The sequence below is a fragment of the Solanum tuberosum genome, unplaced genomic scaffold (genome assembly GCF_000226075.1).
Source record: "Solanum tuberosum cultivar DM 1-3 516 R44 unplaced genomic scaffold, SolTub_3.0 scf00078, whole genome shotgun sequence".
In the NCBI taxonomy this organism is placed as follows: domain Eukaryota; kingdom Viridiplantae; phylum Streptophyta; class Magnoliopsida; order Solanales; family Solanaceae; genus Solanum; species Solanum tuberosum.
In genome coordinates this window covers 1,360,176-1,375,804 of record NW_006239005.1, presented here as the reverse complement: position 1 = coordinate 1,375,804, position 15,629 = coordinate 1,360,176, and the positions used below count along the sequence as shown (strand labels likewise).

General features: G+C 34.4%; 1 protein-coding gene across 1 annotated transcript; it reads left to right on the top strand.

The window, feature by feature from the left end:
* The first annotated feature begins 1,712 nt into the window (after positions 1-1,712).
* On the top strand, positions 1,713-10,709 carry LOC102591657 (probable beta-1,4-xylosyltransferase IRX10L). The gene is made up of 4 exons (XM_006346565.2): positions 1,713-1,988; positions 4,647-5,035; positions 5,273-5,514; positions 9,865-10,709. The coding sequence occupies exons 1-4, from the start codon at positions 1,883-1,885 to the stop codon at positions 10,376-10,378; spliced, it is 1,251 nt and encodes a 416-aa protein (XP_006346627.1). The 5' UTR covers positions 1,713-1,882; the 3' UTR covers positions 10,379-10,709.
* The last annotated feature ends 4,920 nt before the right edge of the window (positions 10,710-15,629 follow it).

Sequence of the window (15,629 nt, the reverse complement as noted above, 5' to 3'; positions counted from 1 at the left end):
AAAAATTGAAATAACGAATTTATACAAACACAAATATCTAAACTTTAAACATGTATACAAATTACATTATACAAAAGTTATACAAATTAAGTAGAATTTGTCTAAATACTAGACATAAGGAAGTGGGGGATAAATGCGGGGAGGAATTTTTTTTACAAATTTCGAATACAAATCCCGAAATCTACACGTTTATACAAACTTTAAAAAGTTATACGAAAAAATTGAATGTATTTGATGATAGAATCGAAAAACCAAAGGAAATCACCATCATATACAAAATACAAATCAAACGAAGAATTGTTCGTGGCGAATTATACAAACTCGAACCGCAACCCACATAATTAATGCTAAATGTTAATGGAGAAATGTAAATTAGCTAAACTATAATTATGTTAAATAATTAACTAGTATATGTTTGCTTATTCACGTAATTTTTTCTTATATTTATCTTTTTTTTTTAAGACCCAAGTTGATTTTACTAAAAATAAAAGAGGTTCAATATATTTACAGGGAATAAGCCCAAAAGTAGCACAACCCAGAAAAAAATAAATTAGAAAACAAATAAATCAAAAGAAAAAATAAATAAAAGGAAAGGTCACAAAGCTCTGGACCATTTCCAATAAATCGAACATTTTTATTATATTTATCAAAGATAACGAAAGTTCAAAAAATTACCAAATATAGTCTGACTTTCTGAAATTCGCTCTATATTAGTGATACAATAATTTTTAAATTTCTCTTTGTACCACCGATACATTAATTCACTTTGTATCAGTGATACAATAATTCATTCTACTACCACAAATTTTCTTTATATCTATTGATATAGGGGAAAATCGATGTATCATTATTACAAAGCAAATTAATATATGATATTTCATCTGTTTCTTTTTAATTGTCATCATTTTAGGTTTTACGTCCCTTAAGTAAGTTGGTAAGTTTACCATTGTACTCTTATTTTGTGTTCTCTTGAAGTTAAATTTTTAATAAATGAACATGAATTAATTTATTTTGATTAATTAATTTGATCAATGAACATACTTTTTCCTATGTTGGTGAAATGAATATACTCAATGCTAATAACTTTTAAAGGTAAAATAGAATTAATTATGTCATTTATGCATTGCTTTTATGAAATGACAAATATTAAGAAATATTTATTTTAATAACGACGACATGTAAATAAAAATCAAGAAAGTATACCAATGGAAAAAACTGTTGCTACATTTAATAATTACCTAATTGTTTTTTTTTTGGGCAGACCAAAAGTGTGCGTGAAATTATATAGGAATTGTTAGATATATTACCTGTTTTATACCGTTCCAGATCGGCAATACCTCTGCACCTGTAGAAGCCATAAAAAAAAATAGGAGTTGGACCGATATATGTTATGACAGTGATGAGACTGCATCACCTTTAATCATAATTTTTATGTTTGAGCCATGTGTATTGAGAAAATTTAGTTAGAAGTGTCACCTTCAAATGAGTTTAATGTGTGATCTAAATTTAATCGAGTTTCAACGAAACTTCGGGAGTCAGGAGAAATCTGTTTTTTTTTTTTTTTCAAAAGTGACATTTGACAACCAAACTAGAACAACAAAATCCCCTTTGACCTACCCTTTCTATCTTTTTCTTGAAGCAAATTTCTCTCAATTTCTTCAAAAATCAGCAGCATTTCATTGTCTTTTCATGTGTGCTGTCTTTGTTGTGAAAAAAAAAAACAACAACTACTGTTTATTGACCCTCCAACTATAGATTCTTCTTACCTTTTATTATTATTATTATTATTATTATATTATTAACAAATTTGTAAGCTGACATATGCTTTAAAGTTGTCATTTTTATTGATCATTGTATACTGCTTTGTTTGTTTTGCTCAAAGATGAGGAATTGGAGCTGGGGTTTTCTTGTGCTTCTTCATCTTGCGTTCTTGCTGGGAACTGAAGCCTTCAAATTTCATAAGACTCAACGTACTGAGAGAATCTCAGGTAACTATTTCTCTCTTTAGATCACAATTCACAAGCTAGGGTTTTGATGTGAACTGGAGAAAAAATTGCATTTTTTTTTATTCAGCTGGTTCTGGTTCTGAATCTGAATCCAGGTGATCATAGCCATATGCCCTTAGTGGTAAAGGTTGAAACTTTATCTTGGTTTTACATAGGTTTGTGTTTTAGAGCTTCAAGGTTAATTATGCTGGCATCATTCGAAGTCTTGCTCAACTGTGTCTCTGTTACTTTTGTAACTTCAACCTTGCAATTCCGTATACATACAATATGTGGTGGTTTAGCATCAAATTTATATATAGTCGTGACATAGTCTGGTAATAGCTGACTTGCTTAGCTGCTTATATAATGACGATGTCTACATTTTAAATGTGTTTTCAGACCCAATACTTGGGCGTTGTTTGTTGATCTTAACCTACTAGTTAGACCCAGAAAATGAGTTGCTTAGGCAAATCAGCTAAATTGTGATTTACACCCTGACTGTGATACATGATGCCTTTTGGACGTTAACCTCACATTCTTCACATAGACAGAAGATGGGGCTACTTGGACACAATTTAGAAGGTTTTAGAATAAAGGATATGGATGGGATTTTGTAGGTCAATTATAGTCTCTCTGCATATTGGTCTATTTTCAGTATCTTAGCTTTGTGCATCCTTGATAGATGCTGACAAGATCATTTAGATCCAGAATATATGTGGCGTGGATCAGTCGATACACTGGTAGTGTAGTTAGGTGAGCGGGAAAGGAATAGATAGTAGCACTGGAGGTCTCACAACTAGAGCTCTAACATCTATCTTAAATAAACAATTCGGTCCAAAAGTCAGTGAATCTTGGTTAAGATTGATTGTAAAGACAAGCTCAAAAACTGGAGCTTGCCTTAGAACTAAGCCGACAGAACTAGTGAGGTGTTCTGCTTGGAAGTTCTTTAGTCAATCTCTGTATTAATAAGATGATTAAAATTAACTTGTATTCTTTTTAGTCGGTGTGTATAGTTTTTTCAATTTGCTTTTAGATTTAATTCTTTGAGTTCGGAATAGGCACATCAAAGACACAAAGTATAAGATCTATCTATTCATCTGGAGTTCGAAAAAGATGTATTTTTCTCCCAGTTTCAAACTCTATAATGTAAATCTTGTGTTCCGAATGAGCCTTTACTTAAGGAACTCATATCATGTTTCAGTTTTCATATTGGACTTGTATCAAATTTTAGAGTTTGAGTCAGCCTCATGCTTGTAGATAATTGAATCGATTAACTCTGAGACACCTAGTCATCTAGATATTCAGCTTGATGAACCCATTTACAGCCCTTGGCATCAATTTAGCTTATATTGGTCCTGGATGGTTGATTAAAGTAGGTGATCATTCTTCATTAAAGAAAGGAGGAAAGAAATAGGTGATTATTCCCTCCTTTCAAACATTTTCTTTATTTCAAGGATTTATACCTTACTATGGTAGCATGGCAGTACAACTAAAGAGTGTGAGGAAGAGTACTGAGTAGACAATTTGTTTTGTGGGGCGTTAGTTATCTGATTAGTAGTGGGGATAGTGGTTTTCCGTCATACGGTTTTAAATCTTAAATCTAATGTCCAGACCTTGATCAGATAATGATGGATTTTGCCTCTAAAGAGAGTGGGTCTTTGTAGTATGTATGGTCTCTGATACGTAAGTTTCTGACAGCTATTTGTGCTTTAGATTTGAAGAGTTGGAAGATTTACTTTTGTTCTAGCTAGGTTGATGGCTCAGCTGCTAAATGAGGTTTGGGGAGTAACTTGTTTCCTAAATGTTGCCATTATGTTTGAGGACACTTCCTTTTTAACATCTAGGAAAAGCTTAAGTGGTATGCTTGCAGGCGCTTTTAGGGAATTGCAACAGGATGAAGACATCCAGTAACCATTGGCCAAGATGTGTATTTTGCTGGATTGTAGGTAGCTAGGGATCCTAATAGTAGAACCTAAAGAAGTGAGATGTTACAACTTTTGTGCCAAGTCTGCCCTTTGATAAAGGGCGCTAGAGAGTTTTGTGTTTCAATGTCCTGTGCTCTTTCAAAAAGTGAATCGCTTGACCTTCATCACCTTGATCTTTCCTTACATGTTTTTTCTTGATTGATGCCTTGAAAACATTGTCTTCACAAGGAAAAAGAGAAGGTTGGAAACTTTGTGGTGGTATAGCTAGTTTTATACTTTTTTTTTGGTCAATTCATACTATTAACAAGAATCCCATTAGGACCTATTGGTCTATGTATGTGTGTTTACTCGGGAGTTAAAAGATTTGGTGCGTGGATGAATGGTAGTTGCAACCGCATAGATATTATGTTGGTGAAAACTTTTAATGTTACAAGTGCTATGGCAGTGTCATCCTTCTGAGTGTAAAGCAACACTTTTTTACCAAAATGAAAAATTCTCCTGTGATATAATGTATACTGCAAAAAGATTTAATGTAATTATATTCTTCTGAGCCTTCTAAGATGCTAAATCTTTTAGAATAAAGGCTTAAAGAGCATGATTTTCCTTTCAGTCACTTTGCATGTCTGACAACATAATCTTGTCTTTTAGCATTTAAATTAGGTTAGCCGATAAGGATATGAACACTTGCTTTGAACTCTATAAAGTCATCTACTTTCCTTCCATTTCTGCAATTCAGGTAGTGCTGGTGATGTCTTGGAAGATGATCCTGTTGGGAGGTTAAAAGTTTTTGTATATGAGCTTCCCAGCAAATACAACAAGAAAATTCTTCAGAAAGACCCACGATGTCTCAGTCACATGTTTGCTGCAGAGATCTATATGCATCGTTTCCTCTTATCTAGCCCTGTACGAACCCTTAATCCTGAGGAAGCTGATTGGTTCTACACCCCTGTTTACACCACTTGTGACCTGACACCAAATGGCCTTCCTTTACCCTTCAAGTCACCACGAATGATGAGGAGTGCAATACAACTTATTGCTTCTAACTGGCCTTATTGGAATAGGACAGAGGGCGCTGATCACTTCTTCATTGTCCCACATGATTTTGCTGCTTGTTTTCATTATCAAGTGAGAATAAGTTTCCTCTCTCTCTCTACACTTTCTTTTTTATTCTGTTTCTGGCACACACAAAACACAGATTAATGGATATGCACATCCAACTTATCTTTTAAATGTATTTCACTAAAAAGGTAGTGGAGATCCTAAAGGATTACTCACAATTTCTTATTTCTTAACTGTAAATTTCCATCATTACTTAAGGACTGAGAGTGAGTGGTTACATCTGATCACTTCATGCAATTGCAGGAGGAAAAAGCTATTGGGAGGGGAATTCTTCCATTGCTCCAGCGTTCAACTTTAGTTCAAACTTTTGGACAAAGAAATCACGTGTGTTTGAAGGATGGTTCAATTACAATTCCTCCCTATGCTCCTCCACAGAAAATGCAATCCCACTTCATCCCTCCAGATATTCCGCGATCCATCTTTGTTTACTTCCGTGGCTTGTTCTATGATGTAGGAAATGATCCAGAAGGTGGTTATTATGCGAGGTATCCTCATGTCTCATGTCTATGATTAAACCACATTTGATTCTAAATGCTAGAACTTAAATTGATTAAGACAACTAACTTCCCTAACTATTTCAAAAAAAAAAAATTCTATTTCAAAAGACAACTAACTTCCCTAAGAAGTCACGAACGGTGATCACCAAGTAGATTGAGTCATTGAGATGTTAAACTGAATTGCTAGAATTATCAAGATTCTGGGACCAAGGTGTCTCTCTTCCCTGAAGAGATCGATAATTTTTTTGGGAAAAGTGCAAGTATCCCGCTGTTACTACTCTCTCAGAAAAGAAAAGAAAAAGAAAGCATAAGTACACCATTGAACTTGAGTTGGACTTTGAGTTACATATGTGATCTTTGTGGGATCCTATTACCCCTGAACTTTTTCAAAGTGGAATATTTGCACCCTTGAGTCATGACGTGGCACAAAAGTGTGCTCTCTCTCTTTGAAAGGTATGAGAGGGGAAAAAATAAGTTCAAACCATCACAATTATTTGCAGCTTATTAAATTTCATTACAACTTAAACTGACAAAAAAATATTTTCTGTTCCTTTTCTTTTTTGACAAATCCACTGGCGAACCACCATATCACCACTCACCCTCTACTGCAAGAACCACCACCACCAGAAAGTCCTTGTCATTCCCTTCTCCTCTTCTCTGGTTATCCCTTCATCCCTCTTGACTCATCCTCTCTCTCTTTCTATTTGTAATTCCAAGGAGATCACATAGGTACCCTCTCTATCTCTAAAGCTTCTCCCCTTAAGTTCCTTCATCATCCACTGGTGAACCATGCATATTTTCCTTTATGAAAAAAGGAAGGTGAACCCAGATTAATTCTTGTTAAGGGGGTTTAGTTTAAAGGAACCACACAAAACAATTTCTCTGTGACGGAGAAGAGCGAGAGGAAGAAAAGAGTAGCAGAAAAAGAAGAAGGGAAAGGAAAGGCCAAGGAAGAAGCCATTGAAAATTCAGTCCGTTTTGTTTACGAAGAAGAACAAAAATAAAGAATATTGTAAGGTTGAGAAAGAACAAATTAAAGGATAGGGTGCATGCCATGTTAGGAAAGTGTGCAAGTTTAATAACAATCTTCAAGCACAAACATAAGTTGAGGATCTACTTTTTTTAGATTGCAGGAACTGAAGCAAAGGAGGAGTGTTGAAATTTTCTTAAGTTACAACTACATTTTTTTAGCACAATAAGCTGCTTAGTTTTAGGGTGAATCTACTTTTTTAAATTTAAAATTTCTATTAAATTTTTTAGTTTGTCGAGATATTTTAATTTTTTGAATTTTTGTTATGCTGATTTTTTGCTAATTATGTTTTCAAGTTGCTTATTTAAAGTTCGATGCTTAATAAAATTGTAGAGACAATTTCAATCACTACTTTCAACTTCTTTGTTGCACCATCTCTTAAAAAACAACAGGATTTGTATGTATTATCCCTATCTTTATCATTGAAAAGATATTTTCTCCTTCCTCTCCATTTCAATGACAACATATTTATGGACAAAAGTTCATATATTTTATTGTCTCTTTTTTTTTTTTTTGAAATTAGTAACATATTATATTCGTCAGCACCCTAGAAAAGGCCTGGTATATCATATCTATAGATACAGCCCGAACAAAACTTACAAAGAGGCTAAAAAGTCTAGTAATGATTCAACATCATCAACTACTGTTCTTTACACCGAAAATAAAGAAGAGAAATACAGGAGCGCTTGATCGTCTGGATTGAACTGCCCCTGCCTTCAAAATATCTTGGATTCCTTTCTATACGAATTGTCCGCCACATGCAAGCTGGAACAATCTTCCACCACTCTTTGTGACAAGTTTCTCCTTGTATATTGTTCCAACTACATATTAGGTCAAAAGTACTCTGGGGCATCACCCAAACAATTTGAGCAAGAGCTGCAAAAATTTGTCATAGCTGTCTGGTAATTGAACAAAGCAAGAAAAGATGGCCATTGGTTTCAGCTTCCTGATGGCATAGAAAGCACCTAGAACATAGCTGAAAACCCTTTGTTTGAAGTTTATCATGAGTGAGACAAGCTTTCCGTAGTCCGTACTACTAACCAATTAAAGCATCTTTTTCTTTTTGGAAATGGATTGAATATACCCCCTTAGCTTTCGTTTATTGTTCAAATCTATCACCCATTTTACTTTTTGGCCTTACTTTGACAGAAATGACACGTGGCATCGCCAGAGTGAAAGAAGCAACCAAACACTAAATTACACATCCCCGATCCATAACCCATCAGACCCCCACTCCACATTGAAACATATGCCAATGTGACATAACTTGAACCCATGACCCAAAAATAGCAAAAGACCATCTTCAGCGGGATGGACCACCGGACACAACACCATCACTGAGAATCTTTTATCTCCTCAATTGCTGGTGATCTCTTTATTCTCTTCCTCACTTTTTTCTTTTAGATTTTTCTCCAAAATAACTTCGTAGAACTCACAAAAAGTTGACTCTCCCCTTTCCTGCCTCATTTGTTTTAATTTCTCAAAGACAACTTTTGGACCTCTCAAAAATACATCTAATAGAGAACCACCAGGAAGAGGTAAATATATCAACAACTAGAATACCTGTTGAAAAGGTAAATAGCTATTCATCAAATTCTAGAAATATCAGCAGAAATTTCATTTTCCCTTTTGAAAACCCAATCCTTAGATCTTGCTGAACTTTCTTTATCATGGAGGTTGGGATGAATCAGTGAAGAAGGTGATGGTGATTGGTGAAATCACCATTAAAGAAGATTCACAAGTTAAAGAGCTGCTGGGTTCCTTGGTAAATCAAGTCCGAGCTACTAAGCGTGGGAAATTCTGTTTGTGCTTCTATGTTTGAAAATTCGAAATTGAAGAATTTGATAGTACTTTGTTGTTGAAAAGTTGAGCATTAATCCAATGGTTGCTGTTGATAATGGAGCTTGCGAATATCACTGTGAACTTGGAGTTCTTTGAGCTTGAATTGTCTATCTTGAATTTTTTTTAAGCATTGTTGCTTGAAAATTGGATCGTGGTGTTGTGTGTGCTTAAATCAAAGGAGATTAACTATGGCATGTTGGAAGAATTTGGTGCTAATTTTGAGGACCACCATATTTGGTCATTTCCATATTTTGGAGGAAGGAGCTTCCGTTGTTTGGGGTTTTTAATTTGTGTGGGTGAGGGGTGTGGGTGTATTAATTTGGAATGGGGGAGTCTGATGGGTAATTTAGTGTTGGGTTAGTTCTTTCACTCAGATGCCGCCACGTGTCATCTCCGTCAAAGTAGGGGGAAATTTAGAACCTTGCCTAATGGCAGGGATAAAAATAGCTAAAAAGTATAACGGGGGATAGACTTGAACAACAAATGAAAGTAGAGGGGTATGTTAGACATTTCCCATTTTCTTTTTCTTCAATTTGTTTTATTTGTAAAGTGATTGTCTTCAAATAATGGTGCTGATAGTTAAAGTATACAAAGTTGTTAAGAATAATTTGAAGTATAATAATATATACTTTTCTGTGATAATTGTATTAGTTATAGTTCACTTGTCAAGCTGTTGTCATGGAAATTTTGTATAGCATTAAATCAAATGGTAGTACACTGCACCCATCCTCTTGAAATTCTAGATATGCTTATGCTATTACCCCTAAACTAGTTTGAAGTGATATTAATACCACTTTTTGAGCCCATGTGGCACAGATAGTGTGTGAGCGTCTAAAAAAGCGCATGAAATGAGGAAAGGTAAATTGTTTAACAACATTTCTTTCATGTGAAAGGTTTCAACTTTCTTTGTTTTAATTCTACTCTTCTTTTGTTCTTTTTCTTATCTTGGCTCCTCCTCCTACCTGTTACTTTTCTTCACTGGAAATTAGGCCCAGCATAAATCCACCAGAAATCTTTCCACCACCCACCCTTTCTTCTGCATTACCCCCACCAGTGTCTGCATTAGTCTCTTGGGGTGGTAGTAATTCCATTCCAAGGCAAGTCCTACCCCCGGAAAGTTGAAGTGTACTGTAGAAGATAAAAGATGACAAGTTGATGGGGGTATTTATATATTGTCTAATATAGAAAGGAAAGAAAAAACAAGTTTTTAATGTAAATAATATGTAGAAGCGCTTGTAAAACACCACCAAATACTCAATTGGTTATTTATGCCACGCCAGAGTTTAGGGTGATATATTATTCTACTTCAAAATATTTCAAATGGGTAAAAGGAACCCCGCAAAAGTCTCGAGTGTAGCTGAAAATCCAACTCAAGTTCGGGGAAACATTTTAATTTTCTTTGTTGACCTCCCTAAAAATCTAGTATGCTTTATGACAAGGTACCTGATGCTTATTTATATTTTCAGAGGTGCCCGGGCAGCAGTGTGGGAGAACTTTAAGGACAATCCTCTTTTTGATATTTCTACGGAGCATCCAACTACCTACTACGAGGACATGCAGCGAGCCATCTTTTGCTTGTGCCCACTTGGGTGGGCACCATGGAGCCCAAGATTGGTTGAAGCAGTTATATTTGGATGCATCCCTGTTATCATTGCAGATGATATTGTCTTGCCATTTGCTGATGCAATCCCCTGGGAAGAGATTGGTGTTTTTGTAGCCGAGAAGGACGTTCCAAATTTAGATACTATTCTCACTTCTATTCCACCAGAAGAAATATTGAGGAAGCAGAGATTGCTTGCCAACCCTTCAATGAAGCAGGCAATGTTGTTTCCACAACCTGCTCAATCAGGTGATGCTTTCCATCAAATTTTGAATGGACTTGCTCGTAAACTGCCACATGACAGGAGCGTTTACTTGACGCCTGGGGAGAAGATCTTAAACTGGACTGCTGGTCCAGTTGGTGACCTAAAACCTTGGTAGAAAGATGATTGCAATCACTAAATCTTGGCTTTCAACCTTAATGCCGCGTCAAAGGTGTGGAATTAATGTGAAGTGTAAAGAATCTTTTGTTGATAACAACATCGACAGGATGCAACAAGTTACAAAATCTTAAGGTGGAGGGTTTGCTGTAGTTCTGGAAGACTACAGATTCATTTTTGGAGCTGTATGGTTTGTTGTACAAACAGCTATGTTGGTTCCCCAGTGTACACTATAGTCATGTGTGCCACTAACATTGTGTTATAAACTCCTTACACGTTGTATTACTTCCCCATTTAATAGTGTCATAATACCAAGCTATGTTACACCTTAATCATTTCGATAAGGTAACTTTTTCTGTTGGTGCAGTGTTTATTGTGATCGCGATGGCCAATGTGCTATCACACTGAAGAACAATACGTACAGCAACAATAATCATATTATACAGTGTTGTCTCAGAAGTGAGGTCTAAGGAGGATAGAATGTACACTGAACTTATCCAGATAGAGAGATTATTTCAAATAGACCTTTGGCCTAAGTAAAGCATCTCAAAGCAGTTTGAAAAAGAGTGAAAATTAAAGTTAGTAACAACAACGAAATGTAGCTCAATGGAAAGCAGTACATAAGTTACAGAGAAAGAAGAGTAACAACAATGAACTAGTGCGAAAACCAAAACACATGATTGATGAATAGAAACTACAAGAATAATGCTAATACTACTGGTAAGAGAGTTGGTACTGATACCACCACCTATCCTACCCCACAGAAAAACGATAGAACGTTCAACTACCAACTAACCTTCTACTCTAATCTGTGACCTCCAAACCCTCATATCTAAGATCATGTCCTTGATAAGCTCAAGATGCACCATGTCTTGTATAATTACCTTCCTACAATACTTCTTCAGCCTAACTCTAACTCTCCAAACACTTGCCACTTCCAACCTCTCACACCTACTCACCAGGGCATCTACGCTTCTCTTTTTCACACCAACTAGTAAATACAGATAGCAATGTAATGACTGTCAAGCAGTATCTATCTGGAATGACCTTTCAATGTCTACCTTAAAAGCTTATCTCGCGCCTTTCAGTAAAAAACTTACCACTTACAAACTGGTCAGGGAGAAGAGCAAGCCAGACTGCAGTATCAGCAGCATCTTCAGGAGATATATGCCCTGCCCAACCAGTCATCGCGGTCTTCACCCAACCCGGACAATAACAATTGATGTAAATCTTATGACCCTCAGGACGATCTTCGAGTATCCTTGCCATTAGCCTAGTATATGCATTCACTGCAACCTTTGACACTGAGTAATCAGTGAATACTTGAGGCCATCCCCCTGACTCCCAAGTACCGTCTTTTACTTGTTCCAAAAATATCTTCATAACATTATCAATGACTTCCTCTGTTAGGGAATCAACATCCTCCAACTGCTGTCTCAAGCTGACATTCGTAATTCTCTGGTTACATCAAGTAAAATGTAAACTTTTGAGATGTCAAAAGAAGAAAATGCTTCATTTTCATATTATCTCAACTCGCGATGACTTGAAATGATAATGCTAGGAAAATGAAAGCTCGTACTTACATTCTTTTTTCCGTGTAGTCTTCCCAATCGAGAGGTTACACTAACAATACGAGCACCATAATGAGACGTCCTCATCAAAGGAATCATCGCTTTTGTCATATTTTTGGTGCCAACGTAGTTCGTTTGGATAACAGTTTCAGCATTTTCCATGGAATTCTCTGTACCAACATTGAAACTCACTCCTGCATTATTGATCTACAGACACATATATAGTACACCATATCATCAACTGAAAATGTCCATATTTGCCAAAAATAGTAAAAGTCACAATGAAAATCACCAGTTAATTAATACTCTCTGTCCTAGTTTATATAACTCACTTTCCTTTTTAGTCGGTCTCAAAAAGAAGGAATCAGCTTGCAAGAAAAATCTTGATGGAAAGTCCATATCTTTCTATTTTCCTCTATCTCCAGCTAGAAAAGAATGTATGCATCAATAACAGGTTTTCTTTGATGCCATACCAAACCAAGACCTTTCCTACAAGGAAAGAAAGAACCCGCGGCTCCCTTTTTTGAATACTCCCCTCACTCCCCCGGATGACACATTTCTATATTTAGTAACAATCTAACTTTAAAATGCTCATTTTACTCTTACAACCACACAAACATCTGTCACTTATTTTAGACCACAAACAAATTTCAAGTATTTTTTTCTTTCTTAAGCTCTGTGTCAAGTCAAACTAACTCATATAAAATGAGACAGAAAGAGTAGTAACATAACACCGAGAGAATATGGATTAGTATAAAATACCAGTATATCTAAGCCACCATATGTTTCTTTGATCCAATCAGAAAATGCTTCAATCGATGCATGATCAACGATATCTAATTGATGAAATGCAACATTTAAACCTCCTTCTTGCATTACTTTCACTGCTTCTTCACCAACTCCAGTTTCTCGTGAAGTAAGAACTACTGTTAATCCATGTGATGCTAGTTGATGAGCAATCTCAAATCCAATCCCTCTATTCGCGCCCGTCACAACAGCAACTGTATCAGATGACCACCATCTGAAAATCATTCATCGATCCTCTATTTAGTTTTAGCTCGAAAAATCAACATCCTATGTCATTGAAATTTGACTAACAAGAGAAATTATGTTGCTGAAAATATCCAGGACTGGACTAAGAGATTGCTTCGTTATTGGTTTCTCAACATATATTTCTTATATATTTAACAATTTTAATTTCAATGTAGATATACTACTAAATTTGTCAAAATGTTACCTAGATCCGCCCATGGACTCAAATTAAAACATAATAAAGTTGCTGAAAAATTATTTCACACGAAAAATCTCTAATTAATCTTCCATTCGTCTGAATTAGTATAGGCTAAAAATATCAATAAACCATGCAATGCGCGCGCGCACACATATATATATATATTTTTATTTTTTTTTAATTTTTATTTTTTTGAGCCATTAAGATTAAGCTAAGCATAGATTTATTGACCAAAAATATTTTTATGTGTTATTGTAGATGTTTAATTTCTTTATTATGGATCATATATTTATTTCTTCTTATCTTTGATCTCGTAATGAAAATTCTGACTCGATCACTTATTGATTTAAAATTGTAGATTCGATCCATATATATGTAAAGAAGGAAAGGAAAAATGTAAATGAAATGGAAACTCACTTTCGATGTTCGGAATAAGGAATAGTACGTAAAAGAGAGATCTCTTGGCGTCTCTTTTCTCTTTTCTCCTTCCATTTTTCTTTTTTACAAGTATCCATTATTTTTTTTTCGTCTGATTTACTTATCTTTGTATTTTCTTCATCACTCTGTATTCATTTTCAAAAAAAAATATTTTTTGTTTTGTAAATTGAGAAAGAGATGAAATGTTATGTCACAAAAATTGCGTGTTATCTTCCGGTAAATTTGGAGCAAATGCTTAAGTTTGAACCACTTTCTTTGGTCAATAATTTGTTTCTTTCTTAACCTTAAAATTATAGAAAAAAAATACATCCTCCCCTTAATCTCTTACACTTTATTTGGATGGTTTTTTACTTATTGTTTTAATGAATACAATGTTTGGATAGATTGTATTGTTCTCCGTGGTTACATAATGTCACACATCCATAATTTGCAATGATAAACCTACAAGAAAGTAGTGTACGAGGAAGAGCTACTATGAAAAGATAGGATAAAAGATAAAATATAATAATTAAATAGTAATAAATAAAGACACAAAATGAGAAGAAAATATTAAGGTAACAACATGATCACACTGAAACAAACTCGATTCCAACACAAGCACTATTATATATATATATATATATATATATATATATTGTTGAATACAAGTTACTAGTAGAATATGCACTACAAAGTAATAATACATTAACTAAGGAGATATTAACATAGAAGGAGGTAACTAGAAGGGGATGAGATACAAGAACAAAGAAAGAGGATGAGAGATAACTGACACCAAAATTTCGACATAATTTGAACAATTGTTCTTTTTAACAAATGGTAATTGGGCCGGGATCCCAAATAAAACTCTCTAATATTTTACTCGGCCCACTAGTTATAACTGTATCAGTCTCATTAACCATTTTTAGCCCATAGGCCCTTACGGAGCCAGCTTGGTTCACAACACACACCAAATCGGCCGTTACATAAAATGAGTCTTTTCGTCGTTATCTAACGATGAATTTAAATGATATGATACAATAGAGTTTAAGTAATAATCAAAACAAATATTATATCTAACCTAACAATACACTACAACAGAACAACTATCCAAACAAGGTGTTAGTAATAATATGGTTGATTATTTAGGTAGTATATATTTACATGAATCATAATGTAGAGATTGTTATATATAGTGAATAAATAATATGAGGACTATTATATGTAGAATAAGTAATAGGGACTTTTTTTTTTGAAGAATCAATAATATGGGTATTGTTATATGGAGAATAAATTATGCAATTGCTCTTTAGGGAGACTACCTATCACAAGTGTACTTTTGGCCTTAGATGCTCTTAATTAACTAAATATTGTTGATGTCCATGTATATTATTATTTTAGAGCAAATTTGATTTATCAAACACAACTCCAACTTTAAATATTCCAAATAAAAGAAAACAGAACGTCCACTTAAAAGTACTTTAAAATCATAAAATTGTCAAATCCTGGTAACATAATAATCAGCTCTTTTTTATCTTGTTACTAGACACAAGTGTATGTGCTAGCACGGGCCCAATATATATAGTATTTTTTGTCTCACTTTATGTGACATAAATAGAATTTAAATAGTCAATTAAATTTTAATATGATTTTTAAATATTTTAATTTGTTAATTATTGTAATTTATAGTATTTTTACATAATTTTTAAATAATATATATTACTTATCTTGTCCCAATGTATGTAACACAAATAGAATTTCAAGAGTCAATCAAATATTGTTTTTTTTTTTTGGTAACTAACATTTTATTAATTACCAGAGGCAAAACATTACAAATCAAGCAGCTATCACAGCATGCTTTGTTCTCAAAAAGTAAAACATCAAACTACCCTCTAACTCTACATCCTATTACTCAGAATTTAAATTCATTTACAACATTTTTAATACTAGCTGGAGCTCGAGCAATAGTCACATAGGCTATCTCCTTGGCTACAGTTTCCTCCATTTTGCTCTTTTTCTCAAAAATTCTGTTGTTC